Source organism: Zophobas morio, unplaced genomic scaffold, assembly GCF_036711695.1.
Source record: "Zophobas morio isolate AGI-343-1 ecotype UQ-CSIRO unplaced genomic scaffold, CSIRO_AGI_Zmor_V1 ptg000026l, whole genome shotgun sequence".
NCBI lineage: Eukaryota > Metazoa > Arthropoda > Insecta > Coleoptera > Tenebrionidae > Zophobas > Zophobas morio.
This window is the reverse complement of record NW_026972131.1, coordinates 10,658,681-10,676,466: the sequence shown is the minus strand read 5'-3', so window position 1 is coordinate 10,676,466 and position 17,786 is coordinate 10,658,681. Positions and strand designations below refer to the sequence as shown.

The 17,786-nt window shown below is 38.4% G+C and overlaps 7 protein-coding genes across 8 annotated transcripts; 1 reads left to right on the top strand and 6 right to left on the bottom strand.

The window, feature by feature from the left end:
- Window positions 1-315: 315 nt before the first annotated feature.
- Window positions 316-1,073, bottom strand: LOC135136542 (probable dual specificity protein phosphatase DDB_G0283417). The gene has a single exon (XM_064065881.1). It carries the CDS (start codon window positions 1,071-1,073, stop codon window positions 684-686), a length of 390 nt encoding a protein of 129 aa, XP_063921951.1. The 3' UTR covers window positions 316-683.
- On the bottom strand, window positions 316-1,914 carry LOC135136543 (serine-arginine protein 55-like; the record flags this gene model as incomplete). The annotated part of the gene is made up of 1 exon (XM_064065882.1): window positions 316-1,914. A coding segment is annotated over one exon (507 nt), but the record flags the coding sequence as incomplete, so codon positions are not given.
- A 10-nt stretch (window positions 1,915-1,924) lies between these two features.
- On the top strand, window positions 1,925-2,693 carry LOC135136059 (zinc finger protein 782-like). Its single transcript, XM_064065184.1, has 2 exons — window positions 1,925-2,019; window positions 2,051-2,693. The coding sequence occupies exons 1-2, from the start codon at window positions 1,925-1,927 to the stop codon at window positions 2,691-2,693; spliced, it is 738 nt and encodes a 245-aa protein (XP_063921254.1).
- A 6,886-nt stretch (window positions 2,694-9,579) lies between these two features.
- LOC135136540 (dual specificity protein phosphatase 19-like) lies at window positions 9,580-10,416 on the bottom strand. Its single transcript, XM_064065879.1, has one exon. The coding sequence runs from the start codon at window positions 10,335-10,337 to the stop codon at window positions 9,759-9,761; it is 579 nt and encodes a 192-aa protein (XP_063921949.1). The 5' UTR covers window positions 10,338-10,416; the 3' UTR covers window positions 9,580-9,758.
- Window positions 10,417-10,521: 105 nt separating this feature from the next.
- LOC135136539 (serine-arginine protein 55) lies at window positions 10,522-11,550 on the bottom strand. Its single transcript, XM_064065878.1, has one exon. It carries the CDS (start codon window positions 11,548-11,550, stop codon window positions 10,672-10,674), a length of 879 nt encoding a protein of 292 aa, XP_063921948.1. The 3' UTR covers window positions 10,522-10,671.
- An 8-nt stretch (window positions 11,551-11,558) lies between these two features.
- Window positions 11,559-13,318, bottom strand: LOC135136538 (tRNA pseudouridine synthase-like 1). Of its 2 annotated transcripts, XM_064065877.1 has the most exons (5): window positions 13,223-13,318; window positions 13,047-13,175; window positions 12,697-12,996; window positions 12,391-12,649; window positions 11,559-11,759 (listed from the first exon to the last, which is right to left on the bottom strand). In XM_064065877.1, exons 1-5 carry the CDS (start codon window positions 13,273-13,275, stop codon window positions 11,559-11,561), a joined length of 942 nt encoding a protein of 313 aa, XP_063921947.1. In that variant the 5' UTR covers window positions 13,276-13,318. The 2 variants fall into 2 exon arrangements, 1 of the variants encoding a protein (XP_063921947.1); XR_010281728.1 differs by lacking the exons at window positions 12,391-12,649; window positions 12,697-12,996; window positions 13,047-13,175; window positions 13,223-13,318 and adding an exon at window positions 11,959-12,376 and having other exon boundaries at window positions 11,668-11,759.
- A 41-nt stretch (window positions 13,319-13,359) lies between these two features.
- Window positions 13,360-16,023, bottom strand: LOC135136537 (FACT complex subunit Ssrp1). The gene is made up of 7 exons (XM_064065876.1): window positions 15,840-16,023; window positions 15,388-15,789; window positions 15,163-15,341; window positions 14,871-15,110; window positions 14,692-14,820; window positions 14,346-14,637; window positions 13,360-14,294 (listed from the first exon to the last, which is right to left on the bottom strand). The coding sequence occupies exons 1-7, from the start codon at window positions 15,888-15,890 to the stop codon at window positions 13,440-13,442; spliced, it is 2,148 nt and encodes a 715-aa protein (XP_063921946.1). The 5' UTR covers window positions 15,891-16,023; the 3' UTR covers window positions 13,360-13,439.
- Between the last annotated feature and the right edge of the window lie 1,763 nt (window positions 16,024-17,786).

The following is a 17,786-nucleotide window of genomic DNA, read 5'->3' as shown; positions in this document are numbered from 1 at the left end:
ATTCGATTTTGTAGTTCTTGACTAAATCAAGAAAATAAACTCAAACACTGATTAATTTGTTTGAATCACGGTGTATATGCAAATCCAAAAAATTTGAATACTTATTTCTTCGTACTATAGGGGTCACGGAAGGTCGAGAAAACGTAAAAGTGGAACAACGCTTACAAAATTTTAGAATGACGTCAACGAGTTGTTGGTGTACGACCATCATTTTGGTCTTAAAATATTTTAGAGAACAAAAAATTATAATTTTTGTGTTTTTTTAACATCATAGTAGGATAAGGAAAGGAAGGGTTGAAATAATAATACTCGGTGTCACAAATATAAAATTTTATTGGAAGTAAATTACATGTATTTCTTAAAAATGTCTGCTATCTTTTATCAATAAAAAAAGAATCTTGTTAGCAATATACTAAAAAAATTATTTTAAAGAAAAAAATTTCTACAAACTACGAACAAAAAAACCATAAAGTAGTGAACATCGAAAATATAAATTATTTACTACTCAATTTTTTCAGTTGTTCAACAAACCCATCATTTGGCCTAATACAACTCCTGGACTTCTTTACAATTTGATACGCATTACAGTAGTTATAACCACAAACTAAAATTAAGTAACCTATCATAACCGAGGCTGACCTACTGACTCCCGCATTACAATGCACCAAAACGTTACTCTGCCGCTATACGGCGTCTTGAATAAAACAAACACTCTCCTTCAAAACGTCGAGTAAGTTGGTCTGGGGTAAATCCAAGCACTGAACGAATCTGTAAGCGATTTTTTCACATTTAGATGGGGCGTCCACACCGACACTCAGCACGTTGTTGATGTCGAAACGACCGAGTACTTGCGGGTCGCAACAATCCTGCGAACCCAAGTACACGTAATCGACGATTTTAGCGGGGACGTTGTCGGGTTTTGCGTCGACGATGAAACCGAATTGCGTTCTGGGGATTTCCACAAGAGCGTCCGGCCCTGATTCTTCGAACTTTCTGCCGTCCAAGTAGGTTAACGTGGTGGTGGTTGGTTTCAAACAGTGCCGTTTGGTGCGTAATTCGTTCAAGAAACTCATTATTAAAATTTACATCATGTGAGTGGAGTTAACCTCAGCAGTGCATTGTCTAGGAAGCGTCCAGAAATCGCGCGAAATAAAATCAAGATTAGCGAGTTATGTAAAGATAACCATACATAAATAATGTAAACGGGGACGTTGCTTCTTAGACAATGTTAATGACATTATATACAAAAGTCCTCAGTGCACTAACGCGTACGAACCAAGCTAATTTATTACATATTAAACAAAAAAATATAAAATATGTCTGGTTATAAATGCTAAAATATAAGGCTAAAACTACAAACTTTTACTACAACTTGAATGTTTACTTAATGAAGGTGGGGCTATCTGGTTAGTTGGGCGATCCGGACCGACTCCTCGACTTGCTGCGTTCTTTGCTCGGCGAACGCGATCTCGACCGGGAGCGCTCCTTCGAAGCCTCCCTCGACTTGGATCTCTTCTGCGACCTAGATCTCGATCTAGATCTATCGACCGACTTCTTCCTCGAGTTGCTCCTCGAGCGGTCGACCGACTTCTTCCGCGAGTTGGATCTGGATCGGGATTTACTGTTTTGTTTGGGGCTGGCAGACCTCGACTTGCTCTTGGATCTGGAACTTCGTCTCGAGCGGCTTCGGGACCTGGACCGTCTCTGGGATCTACTGCGGGAGCGACTACGGCTGCTGTACGAGCCTGAGCGTCTACTGCGCTTTTTGTCCTCGATCAAGCGGATGCGCCTACCGTTCAGCTCGGTATCGTCGAGCTTTTCAATGGCGTTTTTGAGGTCAGAGTACGAGGCGAACTCGACGACGCCATCGTTACGGTGCTGTTTATGGGCGTCCGCGTAGGTGACTTCGACTAAACGAAATCAAATGGCATCAGTGCCCACACTGCACATCCAAATTCAAAGAAAAAGGAACTTTAAAACTTCACGTCATAGCAAAACATCTACCGGAAGACGAAATTCGTTGGTTAAAATGTGACCAGTGCCCATCCAGATTCAAACAAAAATACCGCTTGAAATACCACGTCGACACCGTCCACGTCCTGGAGGACCAAATCCAGTGGGTCAAGTGTGACCAATGCACGTCCAAATTCAAACACAAGAGTTACTTAAGAGACCACATTATAATGAAACACCTACCGGAGCAAAAAATTCGCTGGTTCCAGTGTGACCAGTGCGCGGCCAAGTTCAAACTGAAGTACCTGCTGCGGAGACATTTCAGCGCGAAGCACTTACCAGAAGAGGAAATTCAGTGGTTCCACTGTGAACAGTGCTCAGCTAAATTCAAGTGCAAATCAAACTTGACGAGTCACTTTCGAGCGAAACACTTAGCGGAAGATAAAATTCGGTGGTTCCAATGTGAACAATGCGTGTTTAGAAGCAAGGAAAAACGACACTTGCAGTACCACATTTCCGAGAGACATTTGCCAGAGGACGAAATCGAGTGGTTACAGTGTGAACAGTGCACGTCTCGGTTTAAAAGGAGGTCGAATTTGAAAATGCACGTTAAAGCTAAGCATGTACCGGAGAGCGAAATTGTGTGGGAGCTGTGTGACCAGTGTCCGTCCAGGTTCAAGCAAAAGAGGTCGCTGAAGCAGCACGTCGTATCGAAACATTTGTTAAAAGCTAAAAACTAGTTGTACAAATGTTTTTTTTTATAAAAAAGAAATAAAGTTTTGGAAAATCGTGCCTTTGTACGCAACCCACAATACATTACGGTGCCTGCTAAATTTTAAAATGACGTCAAAAAAATGACGTCAAACTTTGCCGTATTTAAAAGGATTATAGAAGAAAAGTGGATGATTTACGTTGACCCTAAAAATTTACTATTTTAGACATGTTTTAAGTTTCTTGTTGTCGAAATAAGTCTACACATATTAAGAAAACAAAGAAAAATGTAAGCCCGCCCACCCATCCTATCTCAATTCTGATGATTTTTTTTATTCGTCGGAGCTTAACTGTAAAATCTATATTTCCTTACAAAAATTTACCATTTTAAACGTGATTAAGTTTCTCAGAATAAAAAAGATCATAACAATTGAGATGGGGTGGGTGGGCGGGGTTTATATTTTGGCTTTTTTTCTTAATATACGTAGTATTCTTTGAACAACCCGATACTCAAAAACATGTTTTAATTTCTTGTAAAGAAATGAGTGTTTTGCAGTTAAGATCCGCCTCCTTGGTTCACGGTGAATAAAAAAAAATCATCACAATTGAGATGGGGTGGGTGGGCGGGTTTATATTTTGTATTTTTTTTTTCTTAATTTACATCGTAATATTTGAACAACACGATACTCAAACACATGTTTTCCATTTCTTGTAAAGAAATAAGTATTTTGATGTTAAACTCCGCCCTCTTGATTCACGGCGAATAAAAAAATCATCAGAATTGAGACAGGGTGGGTGAGCTGGGCTTATATTTTGCCTTTTTTGTTTTAATATGTGTAGACTTCTTTTCCCAAAATGAAACTTACAACATGTTTAAAATGGAAAATTTGTATAACGAAATATCGATTTTGCAATTAGGCTCCGCCCCATATTTCTTTGCAAAAATGTACCATTTTAACAATGTTTTCAGTTTCTTGTTGTGACAAGATGGCTATGTATATTAAGAAAAAAAAAGGCAAAATATAAGCCCCGCCCACCCGCCCTGTCTCAATTGTGATGATTTTTTTTATAGTTGAGAGTCAAAGTAGTGGAATTTAACTGCAAAGTTCTTATTATTTCGCCACAAGAAATTACCAAGTAAGACTTGTTTTTGAGTATTGTGTTATTCAAAGAATACTATACGTATGTGTATTAAGAAAAAATTAAAGCCAAAGATTAAGCCCCACCCATACCTGCCCTGATCTAAATACTAATGAAGTTTTTATTCGTTAGCAGACCTAGGGGCGGAGCTTCATTGTAAAAAATCATCACAATTGAGACAGGGTGGGTGGGCGGGGTTTACATTTTCTATTTTTTTGTCTTAATATACATAGTGTTGTTTGAACAACACGATACTCAAACACATGTATATCATTTCTTACAAAAAATAAGTATTTTGCAGTTAAGCTCCGCCCTCTTGGCTCACGACGAATAAAAATAATCATCACAATTGGGATGGGGTGGGTGGGCGGGGTTTATATTTGGCCTTTTTTTTTTCTTAATATACATATTGTTCTTTGAACAATCCGATACTCAAAAACATGATTTTAATTTCTTGTAAAGAAATAAGTATTTGGCAGTGAAGCTCCGCCCCCTTGATTTACGGCGAATAAAAAAATCATCAGAATTGAGACAGGGTGGGTGGGCGGGGCTTATATTTTACCTTTTTTGTTTTAATATGTGTAGACTTCTTTTCACAACATGAAACTTAAAACATGTTTAAAATGGAAAATTTGTATAAGGAAATATCGATTTTTGCAATTATGCTCCGCCCCATATTTCCTTGCAAAAATGTACCATTTTAAACATGTTTTAAGTTTCTTGTTCTAAAAACACGACTACATATATTAAGAAAAAAAACAAAATATAAGCCCCGCCCACCCGCCTTGTCTCAATTGTGATGATTTTTTATTATCATTGAGAGTCAAAGTAGCGAAATTTAATTGCAAAATTCTTGTTATTTCGCTACAAGAAATTAGTATGTAAGACTTGTTTTTGAGTACCTATCATGTTATTCAAAGAATACTATGTACATATGTATATTAAGAAAAAATTAAAAGCAAAGATTAAATTTGTATAAGGGAATATTGATTTTGCAAATAGGCTCCGCCCCATTATATTTCCTTGCCAAAATATACTATTTTAACAATGTTTTAAGTTTCTTGTTGTGAAAATGGCTATGTGTGTTATGAAAAAAAAGACAAAACATAAGCTTCACCCACCCACCCTATCTCAATTTTCATAATTTTTTTTGATTGGTCGCAATCCGAAGGGCGGCGCTTAATTGTAAAATACTTATATATTTTTCTACGAGAAATTACCATGTGAAATATCTTCTTAAGTTATTATACAAAGAAAACTAAATGTATTACTCCTAATTAAAAAGAAAACCAAAAAAGAAGCCCCACCCATTCGTCTCGATCTCAATCGTAATGTATTTTTCATTCATTGTCAGGCAGAGGGGCGGAGCTTAATTGCAAAATTCATATTTCCTTAAAAAAAATTACCATTTTTAACTTGTTTTAAGTTTCTAAGAATGAAACAAATCATTACAATTGGGATGGGGTGGGTGGGCGGGGTTTATGTTTTGTCTTTTTTTCTTAATATACATAGTATTATTTGAACAACACGATACTCAAACACATGTTTTTCATTTCTCGTAAAGAAATAAGTATTTTGCATTTAAGCTCCGCCCCCTTGGCTTAACGACGAATAAAAAAATCATCAGAATTGAGATAGGGTGGGTGGGCGGGGCTTACATTTTGCTTCTTCTCTCTTAACATACATAGCCATCTTTTCACAACAAGAAACTTAAAACATGTTTAAAATTGAAAATTTGTATAAGGAAATATCGATTTCGCAATTATGCTCCGCCCCATATTTTCTTGCAAAAATGTACCATTTTAAACATGTTTTAAGTTTCTTGTTCTGAAAACACGACTACTTACGTATATTAAGAAAAACGGCAAAATATAAGCCCCGCCCACCCACCCTGTCTCAATTGTGATGATTTTTTTTATCGTCGAGAGTCAAAGTAGCGGAATATAATTGCAAAATTCTTATTATTTCGCTACAAGAAATTACCATGTAAGACTTGTTTTTGAGTACCTATCATGTTATTCAAAGAATACTATGTACATATATTAAGAAAAAATTAAAAGCAAAGATTAAGCCCCACCCATACCTGCCCTGATCTAAATACTAATGAAGATTGCATTCGTTGGCAGACGTAGGGGCGGAGTTTCATTGTAAAATCCATAATTTCTTACAAAAATTGACCAATTCGAACGTGTTTTAAATTTCTAAGAATAAAAAAAAATCATCACAAATGAGATGGGTGGGTGGGTGGGGTTCATATTTTGTATTTTTTTTCTTAATATACATAGTATTGTTTGAACAACACAATACACAAACACATGTTTTTCATTTCTTACAAAAAATAAGTATTTTGCAGTTAAGCTCCGCCCTCTTGGCTCACGACGAATAAAAATAATCATCACAATTGGGAAGGGGTGGGTGGGTGGGGTTTATATTTAGTGTTTTTTTCTTAATATACATAATATTGTTTGAACAACACAATACTCAAACACATGTTTTTCATTTCTTACAAAAAATAAGTATTTTGCAGTTAAGCTCCGCCCCCTTGATTCACGGCGAATAAAAAAGTCATCAGAATTGAGACAGGGTGGGTGGGCGGGGCTTATATTTTGCCTTTTTTGTTTTAATATGTGTAGACTTCTTTCCCCAAAGTGAAACTTAAAACATTCTTAAAATGGAAAATTTGTATAACGAAATATCGATTTTGTAATTAGGCTCCGCCCCATATTTTTCTGCAAAGATGTACCATTTTAACAATGTTTTCAGTGTCTTGTTGTGACAAGATGGCTATGTATATTAAGAAAAAAAAAAGGCAAAATATAAGCCCCGTCCACCCGCCCTATCGCAATTCTGATAATTTTTTTTTATCATCGAGAGTCAAAGTAGTGGAATTTAATTGCAAAATTCTTATTATTTCGCTACAAGAAGGTACCATGTAAGATTTATTTTTAATTACCTATTATTGAAAGAATACTATGTACATATATTAAGAAAGAATTAAAACCAAGGATTAAGCCTCACCCATACCTGCCCTGATCTGAATACTAATGAAGTTTACATTCGTTGCCAGACGTAGGGGCGGAGCTTCATTGTAAAACCCATATTTTCTTACAAAAATTTACCATTTTAAACTTGTTTTAAGTTTCTAAGAATTAAAAAATCATCACAATTGAGATGGGGTGGATGGGCGGGTTTATATTTTGCTTTTTTTTTCTTATTATACATAGTATTCTTTGAACAATAGGATACTCAAACACATGTTTTTCATTTCTTACAAAAAATAAGTATTTTGCAGTTACGCTCCGGCCTCTTGGCTCACGACGAATAAAAATAATCATCACAATTGGGATGGGGTGGGTGGGCGGGGTTTATATTTGGCCCTATTTCTTAATATACATAGTATTCTTTCAACAACACGATACTCAAACACATGTTTTTCATTTCTTGTAAAGAAATAACTATTTTGCAGTTAAACTCCACCCTCTTGGTTCACGGCGAATAAAAAAATCATCAGAATTGAGACAGGATGGGTGGACGGGGCTTATATTTTGCCTTTTTTCTTTAATATGTGTAGACTTCTTTTCACAACATGAAACTTAAAACATGTTTAAAATGGAAAATTTGTATAAGGAAATATCGATTTTGCAATTATGCTCCGCCCCATATTTCTTTGCAAAAATGTACCATTTTAAACATGTTTTAAGTTTCTTGTTCTGAAAACACGACTACGTATATTAAGAAAAAAGGCAAAATATAAACCCCGCCCACCCGCCCTGCCTCAATTGTGATGATTTTTTTATTCGTCGTAAGCCGAGGGGTGGAGCTTATTATAAAATCTGTATTTTTCTACGAGAAATTAATGTCATTTTCCAAATCAGTCATATCTGACTGCAAGCAACTAGCCCCGCCCGCCCACCCGCCCTCTATTTTTTAAAATCAGGCTTATCTTAGCAAGTACTAGTTCCACCTCCCGCCCTTTATTTACTTAGAGGATATGTTATTTTCCAAATCAGTCATATCTTAGAAAGTGATAAACTATAACATTTTTTGCACATTTTAGATAGGACTTACTGAGCATAAATATGACGTGACGTCATCAAGTTTTTGAAAGGGATAAATAAATACATTATGAGTAGCGATTGACCATGTCTCCATATTTATAATTATCTACTATCTTATTTAATAATTATTATGTTAATCCATATTTCAATTTTTGGAACCGACGTAAATTAAAAAAAAAAATTTCGATTTTTCAGTTTTTCAACATTTCTATTTTTTCAAATTTTCCAAGCTTTAAATTTTAGATTTTTCAATTTTCTGAGCAATTTTTGATTTTCAATTTTAAATTTTTCGATTTTTGATTTTAAAATTTTTCGCTGTTTCAGTTTTTCAATTTTTCCATTTCTCGCTCTTTCGATGTTTCAATTTCTCCGGTTTTCGATTTTTCGGATTTTCGATATTTCAGTTTTTCAGTGTTCCAATTTTTCGATTTCCCCTCAATTTTTCATCATTTCAGATTTGGAATTTTTCAACTTCTCGATTTTTCAGTTTTTCGATTTTTCCATTTTCGACTTTTCGATCTTTTAATTTTAGATTTTACACTTTTTCGATTTTTTGATGTGTCGAGTTCTCGATTTTTCAATTTTTTAGTATTTTAATTTATCAATTTTTTACCGTGGGGCGGAGCCTAATTGCAAAAGCAACATTTTCCTACAAAAACTGGTCGAAGATTACTTCGACAGAACTTCCCTCGCCCATAAAGTACAGCTTGTCAAATCCAGCTCTTTCGAAAAATTAAAAGATTTGATTTTGCGAATTTTATTGTTTTTTATAGATAGTTGCATTGTAATACTAATAATAAAAGTATTGTATTATTGTTATTCTTGAATAGTGATTTATAATCAATAAAATAACGAAACGGATTACAATGGCGACGGTCCAGACTTTTTTATTGCTCTGACTTCCACTTATTGAATAAAAGACTACATTTAACTTTGATTTTCGATGTTGTAATTCACATTTGGTTAATTATAACTTGTCTAGATCTAGAGGAGGCTCAGCATCCCTTGGCCTCCTTCTAGCTACGGCCTTGTCTAGAGGTTTTGAAATATCAACAAAAGATGAAAGTACAAAATTGCCAATGGACTCCATTAGTGTACGTCCTTAGGTTATCCTCGATAAGAAAAACAACTTAAAAGTGTTTAATGTTTATGTTTATACATCGGAAGAATGTCACGTAGAAATTAATTTGATTTTAATGAGTTCGTCCCCTCAAAACTAGTAAGCTACAATCGACTAAGTGTTCTGAATATCATTACCATAATTTTTATTAAATAAAGAGTGACTCATTCTCAATTTGATCAATAAAAAACGAATTCAGTGATGAATCACAAGTAAAAACTCATCATATTTTGCACATCTTGAAGGGGAAAAACAGATTTATTTTGATTAACAATTTACCATGCTTACAATGACGTCAAAACATCTCCAAGATTTCAAGGCATTCAATTTTGTAGTTCCTCATTAAATCAATAAAATAAACTCAAGCATTAACTAATTTGTGTGAGCCACCCTGTACCATAGGGGTCATGGAAGGTCGAGAAAACGTAAAAGTAGAACATCGTTTGCAAAATTTTAGAATGACGTCAACGAGTTGTTGGTGTACGACCATCATTTTGGTCTTAAAATATTTTAGAGAACAAAAAATTATAATTTTTGTGTTTTTTTAACATCATAGTAGGATAAGGAAAGGAAGGATTGAAATAATAATACTCGGTGTCACAAATATAAAATTTTATTGGAAGTAAATTACATGTATTTCTTAAAAATGTCTGCTATCTTTTATCAATAAAAAAAGAATCTTGTTAGCAATATACTAAAAAAATTATTTTAAAGAAAAAAATTTCTACAAACTACGAACAAAAAAACCATAAAGTAGTGAACATCGAAAATATAAATTATTTACTACTCAATTTTTTCAGTTGTTCAACAAACCCATCATTTGGCCTAATACAACTCCTGGACTTCTTTACAATTTGATACGCATTACAGTAGTTATAACCACAAACTAAAATTAAGTAACCTATCATAACCGAGGCTGACCTACTGACTCCCGCATTACAATGCACCAAAACGTTACTCTGCCGCTGTACGGCGTCTTGAATAAAACAAACACTCTCCTTCAAAACGTCGAGTAAGTTGGTCTGGGGTAAATCCAAGCACTGAACGAATCTGTAAGCGATTTTTTCACATTTAGATGGGGCGTCCACACCGACACTCAGCACGTTATTGATATCGAAACGACCGAGTACTTGCGGGTCGCAACAATCCTGCGAGCCCAAGTAGACGTAATCGACGATTTTAGCGGGGACGTTGTCGGGTTTTGCGTCGACGATGAAACCGAATTGCGTTCTGGGGATCTCCACAAGAGCGTCCGGCCCCGATTCTTCGAACTTTCTGCCGTCCAAGTAGGTTAACGTGGTGGTGGTTGGTTTCAAACAGTGCCGTTTGGTGCGTAATTCGTTCAAGAAACTCATTATTAAAATTTACATCATGTGAGTGGAGTTAACCTCAGCAGTGCATTGTCTAGGAAGCGTCCAGAAATCGCGCGAAATAAAATCAAGATTAGCGAGTTATGTAAAGATAACCATACATAAATAATGTAAACGGGGACGTTGCTTCTTAGACAATGTTAATGACATTATATACAAAAGTCCTCAGTGCACTAACGCGTACGAACCAAGCTAATTTATTACATATTAAACAAAAAAATATAAAATATGTCTGGTTATAAATGCTAAAATATAAGGCTAAAACTACAAACTTTTACTACAACTTGAATGTTTACTTAATGAAGGTGGGGCTATCTGGTTAGTTGGGCGATCCGGACCGACTCCTCGACTTGCTGCGTTCTTTGCTCGGCGAACGCGATCTCGACCGGGAGCGCTCCTTCGAAGCCTCCCTCGACTTGGATCTCTTCTGCGACCTAGATCTCGATCTAGATCTATCGACCGACTTCTTCCTCGAGTTGCTTCTCGAGCGGTCGACCGACTTCTTCCGCGAGTTGGATCTGGATCGGGATTTACTGTTTTGTTTGGGGCTGGCAGACCTCGACTTGCTCTTGGATCTGGAACTTCGTCTCGAGCGGCTTCGGGACCTGGACCGTCTCTGGGATCTACTGCGGGAGCGACTACGGCTGCTGTACGAGCCTGAGCGTCTACTGCGCTTTTTGTCCTCGATCAAGCGGATGCGCCTACCGTTCAGCTCGGTATCGTCGAGCTTTTCAATGGCGTTTTTGAGGTCAGAGTACGAGGCGAACTCGACGACGCCCTCGTTACGGTGCTGCTTATGGGCGTCCGCGTAGGTGACTTCGCCGGCTTGGCGCATATAATCTTTCAAGTCTTGCCAGCTAATGCGCGACGAGAGATTTTCCACGATAAGCCGGTAATTGGTTCTGGTGGGGGGCCCATAGCGTTCATGGGAGCGGTGGTCGCTGCGGCTGGACCATTGGTCTCGACCTCGGGGTGTCCCTCGGGCCCGTTCGACAGTCACACGCTCCCCTAAAAGTTTTTTACCGTTTAATTCATATACAGCATCGTCTGCATCGCGATAATCATCAAATTCAACAAACCCGTAGCCGTTTTTGATGAGCACGTCCCGCATTCTGCCGTAGCCCCTGAAAAATCGCTCTAAGTCCCGCTCGGTGGTCCCGTACGGCAAACCGCCGACGTACACTCGTGACCCTACCATGTTACCGACTACGAGTCCAAACTGTCCCTAAATGCTGCCCTGTCGCGTTTAGAGTACTCCACTTCGCACAGATAAAGCCCGTGTGCTGGCACTGTTTTTATTTTGTCGTTCCAACTGCGATGCGACGGCACTTCGAGCATCAACTTAATATCACTACTCGAGACTTTACCTTGAGCTACTGCTATCAGCGATGCTACCATACGCCGGACCTGGTGAAAGAAAAACACCGCGTTTACAACTTATACCTTCATTTGCATCATCTACGGGCTGTGCTTGGAAGCCATTTTGGTACGTTTCCCTCCAAGTCGCCGGCCAGTTTTAAGGTTATGAAACGTGTCCCACGTAAAACAACCAATTTTACAACACGAGACGCATACTCACGACTAGAACAACAAATACGATATTTACTTGCTTGGGGCGCAGCTTCTCGGCCAAAACTCTCTTCGACAACACAAATTCTACTGAAATTCGACGCCGAAACGACGAAGATCAAAGTCTGCGGATATTACGAAAATTCTAGAGAGAAAAAGAGCTGCCAACCTGACGCCAACAACGAACTCGAAATTTAGGGCGTTCTCCACCACGAAAAACAGTCACAGCATCACCACGAAAACCACAAACTTACAAAATTTCATCAAAAATATTAATCACGCAGTAACGACCCTCGCAGACGCGAAAATCAAACGAATCGAAAAAAGTAGCGTCACCTAATTATCGCGTCAGGTTGCCGGACTGTGTCGCGCGTGGCGCGCCATTCAAAAACGCCAAAAGAGGGGATAACGGATTTTCACCACACAGATAAGCCCCTAATTTATCAAAATCGAAATTGCGGTTACTCACTTGACGATAAAGAAAACCAGTGGCTTGCACGTAAACGTCGTAAAACTTGTAATCCTGGCAAGTGCCGGGCATAACCGAAGGCCAACTATATGGTCCATAAAGCAACGACTTTCCATCAAGCACTTCAGCCCGATGGACCAATCGTCGCGTCATTTTATGCAATTCGTGCGACCCACGACCCATAAAAGTCCGAAAATCGTGCAAACCTTCGAACAATTTCGCATTTAGCTTGAATTTTTCGCCATCAAAAGTATCAGTACTGCAAATGTAGCGTCATTACTAAATTGACCAAATTTTACTCTTTACCAAAGAAAGTGGCATCTTTGAAGCTCCTCAATTGGTAAAAGGTGCAAATGGGGGGCTAGGTTTAGCGCGTTCGCGTTTATAACCCCCAGGCGGTAGAGATAAGTCCGTGAAACCGCCTTGTGTTGGCAGTGGAAATCATTAGGAACTATGAAAGTTTTTAATATTCTTATTGGGACTTCATGTTTCTTGAAATACTTATTTAAACATAGCGTTATTGTTCGGGGTTCGTAGTGAAGTCCATTGGCACGGAACAGATCCACGTGGCACGTGGTATTTAAAGCGTGGACACCTGAGTCGGTTCTGGAAAAAATGAACTTAAAAAGTTTGTGGGGGCAAAGTTGACCATTTACCGACTAGAGAGAGCAATTATGGGCTCATTACACGAATTTAGTTGTTTTAAAGCAATTTCTAGTTGTCCTTGGACGGTCGAGGGGTCGTCTTTTCGTGGAAAAGTCCCAACCACCTGGCGTTGGGCCCCACTAAAACCGTCTTTGTGATTGGGCGCAAAATAAACCACACTACTTACTGAAAATTGGTGCCAATGTATGAAACGTGCAACAAGTAGCGATTAAGTGCCATTGCGAATAATATAACGCGGTTTTTATTATTTTGCGCAAAAAGTTAGGTTAGAAATTTTGAGGTTAGAATTGATACTTGCTCCAGTTATAAGAAAACAAGTTGCGAAACTATTTATTAAATGTGGTAAATTACATATACTTATTCTAGAGATTCTTAAAATAACATTAATCGCTATCAGAATTCGCTCCACTGGAAACAGCTGAACTTTCCTCGCTTTCAGACTTCTTCTTAGTTTTCTGCTTTTTGCGGTCGCCGTCGCTATCAGACCCCTTTCGCTTCTTCGGTTTATCGTCCTCATCATCGCTGCTGCTGTCATCATCCTCGATAAACTCCCTGCTCTTAATCTGGCTCTGTTTCACTGACGGCATTTTTGAAGAACTGGTGCTCTGTTTCTTCGGGGGCGCCTTCTTGCTCGACTTTTTGTCGTCGGATTTGCTCGCCCCGCCCGACGCTTCGTACTCCTTCATCGCCTTGTTGTACTCCTCCTTCGCTTTCGCCGCCTTCTCCTCCCATTCCGCCTTACTCTTCAACTCCTTCCACATCTCTCCCCCGATTTTCGCGATTTCGGTGACTTTCACCCCGGGATTGTCCGCCTTGATGCGCTCCCGCGTTTCGTTCAACCACAACATGAACGCCGTCGCCGGGCGTTTCGGTCTATTCTCGTCTTTATTTTTTTTCGTGCGCTTCTGACGCGGCTTCTCTGACACAGTCTTCGCCTTCTTTTCCTTCTTCTCCTTCTTTTCCTTTTTGTGTTTTTTCTTCTCTTTGCTTTTGTGCTCGTCGCCGGACGCTTTGTCTTCGTCTTCCTCAGACGTGCTGGTGGGGCTCGAGTCGAACTCTTCCGCTACGTCGCTTTCTTCCGCCGCGGGCTTGAAGTCTTCGTCCGTGCTTTCGTCTTCGCTTGGATTGTCGTCGAATTCGTCGCGTTCTTGGGCTTCGGCTTTCACGCGTTCTAAGTAGGCGTCAGGAGCAGCTTCGTTATCTGAGTCGCCAAAGTCGTCATAGGCGCCGGTTTTGTCCTAAAAATGACACAAATTATACAAGAAACAACGAAAATTGTGATGTTGTACATTTTTGTTTCTGTTTTTGATGTTGAGTTTTTTTGTGGTTATGAAGTCAAATAGTTTGTTGTATTCTTCTTTTTCTATGCTGCTGAAGGTGTGCACAGTCCCTGATTTTAGTTCTACTTCGAAATCAAACGATCTTGTGCTGCCGCCCCCACGAGCGAAGTTCACAGAAGCCACTTCTTCAAACCTGATGTGAATTGGGGGCTTGTGGACATACATGAAGCCCCTTTCTAGTGGATACAGATAACCGGCGGCTGCTTTAAACGAGCACCCAATCGCGGGAGTCCCAGAGTGTCTTAAATAAAATCGTTAATTATTTAAAATTAAAAACTATTGTTTGTAAAAATACCCCACGAAATTCCCAGGCCCTGTGAGTTTTCTACTAATAATAACCTTCATAACTTTACCCAGAACTTCATAGGTGGGTCCAGACAACTCCTTCTCCAATTTACCTTCATATTTTTCCTTAAGTTCCTCTCTAAAATAATTTAAAAAAATAATAATAGTCACACTAGAGTAACAACTTACTCAGTGAAGGGTAACTCAATTGACGTTTCTTCCTCCTGTCCAAACAACAAAACCAAAAAGTGGTATCTCGTTTGTCCCTGCTTAATTGGAGGGTCTAAACTAACCACAAAGAACATCTGCCGGTTATCCTTGTGTGGTAACAGAAATAGTCTCAAAACTATCGACATGGGGATCTTGTAATCAAAAGTTTTACCGTGAAGCTGCACAAAAGTTTGAAAAATTTTGATATCATATCGACCACTGCAAATCAAATTGACACTACTAGACTCTGAACACCAAATTAATTACCAACCGTGGCGTGAGACACTGAATTTCCCTAAAGATAGCGATGGCGTCTCCAGACACACTAATAACGCTAGCTTTCTTCATCACTTGCTTCTGGAACGCCTCCACCGGGTCAATATCACCCGCCAATTCGTTCGACGGGATAAAGAACCTCATTTCCATCAAACTAACCGGGGCATCATCGTTCTAAAAAATCACACTCCATACTGAGTTACACAATTACAATACAAACCTGATGGAACTCCATGGCGATTTCATTTTTCCCCGCTGTGCACTGCGACACGTGGTTCAGCGGAATTTCGAACGCGCTGTTGTGCCCCACTTCGAAGCTGAGCACCGACCCGTTGAACTTCGCGGTGCCCCAGTTCCACCCTTTCAAGCTCAATTCTTTTTCCAGCATGTCGATTTTGTAGGCGCTGGTGAAAAACTTGGCGATTCGCTCCTTTTCCGACTCCTTGAAGCCCACAAATCTGTGCAGAGAGCCGTTTTTGAGAAAGACGCGGATGCCTAGACTGCCGGCGAAGTTCTGGAAGTTGACGGCTTCGAAGTCCGAGGAGGAGATGGACTCGACTTTGCCCGTTTTGCTGTTTTTGAAGACGATGTTCTGGTCGGTCATTTTGAGTTTGCCTCCGGTCTGAAAGGGGTTGGGTGTGATGGAATGGAAGTAGTTTGTTTGAAGCTTACCATGCATCCTTTGACTTCGGCTGAGATGTCGGAATATTCTAGGAAATCCATGGCGGGGGCCGTGGTTGCAAAAGCTGGGGGCGAATTCCGAGCTAATGCTGTGTGGATTTGAGTTTTACGTGCAAGTTGTGCAACTACGATCTGTATTTGGCGATTTTGAGGTTATGCCGCCATTGCCGCCTATTTTGACACGCATGGTGGGTCCGAGAAGATTAAAAATAACTAGATTTTTAAAATACTGCGTGTTCAAACAAATCTGTCTCTTCATTTTTGTGTAATTTACTCTTGTATTTGGGCATTTTTGGCTGTTCGAATATTTGCAATTTATGAAAAAAGACATATGTACTGTATATAGTGGTTTCAATACTAACAACAAATAAAATTGTTATATAGGGTGATTGTCACATCTTCGTTTGTAAAAATAACATATAATGGCGACAATATGACGTCACCAACGGTATTTGTAATGGAAATATAGCATGTTTTTTTTTAAGTTTGATATTTATAGTTCGATGAAGTGATGACACGGGGAAGAAAATTTTACTTCAGCCACCAGTTTTGGAAAAAACATTCAATTGTGTTTTTGTAAAATTTTTATTACACAATTAATAGTCACCCGATAATCTCGGTATCATAGTTTTAAATTCGTTCAATGTACTATTGGGTAATCTAGGTTAATTTTGTACTAGGAAGTTGCAATCATTCGTAGTGTGATATTCGGCAGGAATCCCCGTGATTCATATACAGGGTGAGTCAATAACCCAAATTTCGACACGACTTAACGCAATAATGCACAAAGCGGATATACATCAACGCAAAAAGGATTATAAATTATAAGAATTGGGGCTATTTTGATTGAAACAAATTTTTGGGTTGACAATTCTGAATTATTGGCAGCAGTGTTAACATGTCAAGTTACATTTGTCAATTGAGATGACCGCGTTTAAAAAACCAATAAGAAGATAGCACTGAATTTTAATTTTAAATCAGGTATGCCATTATAAAATTTAAAATATGTTGCCAATCTGACAAAAAAATTCAGAAAGATTAATAATCACTCGGTACTTACAATTCGTTTTTATTCATAAGTTGACGCTCTATTTCTTGCATTCCAAACGGATTGTGTAAACCAATCAAACCAGAGAATACCACACAAATGACAAATTTTTAAACGAAAATGACTTAATTATATGTACAATAACGCATCCTGAAGTAGTTCAGGACCTGAGCGCAGAGAAGTACGAAAAATAGATATCCCCATTTTACAAATTGAATTTAAACGAGTTGTCGAATGGTTCTTAACCAGAGAATATCAGACAGTAACACTTCGAGATTTAATCGAAAATGACTCCTAATGACACGCAAAATAATGCACCGAAACATACAAACTCAGTTGCCAACTTGCCGTCAATAGTAACTTTGATGTTCAACTTTTTCCGTATATAAAGGGGTTGTAGAAGAAAAAAAAAAACATTTTAGACATGTTTTAAGTTTCTTGTTGTGGAAATAAGTCTACACATATTAAGAAAACAAGGCAAAAAGTAAGCCCGCCCACCCGCCCTGTCTCAATTCTGATGATTTTTTTTTATTCGTCGTGAGTCAAGAGGGCGGAGCTTAACTGCAAAATCCATATTTCCTTACGAAAATTTACCATTTTAAACGTGATTAAGTTTCTAAGTATACAAAAAATCATAACAATTGGGATGGGGTGGGTGGGCGGGGTTAATATTTCGCCTTTTTTTTCTTAATATACATATTTTTAATTTCTTGTAAAGAAATAAGCATTTTGCAGTTAAGGTCCGCTCCATTGGTTCACGGCGAATAAAAAAATCATCAGAATTGAGACAGGGCGGGTGGGCGGGGCTTATATTTTGCCTTTTTGTTTTAATATGTGCAGACTTCTTTTCACAGCATGAAACTTAAAACATGTTTGAAATGGAAAATTTC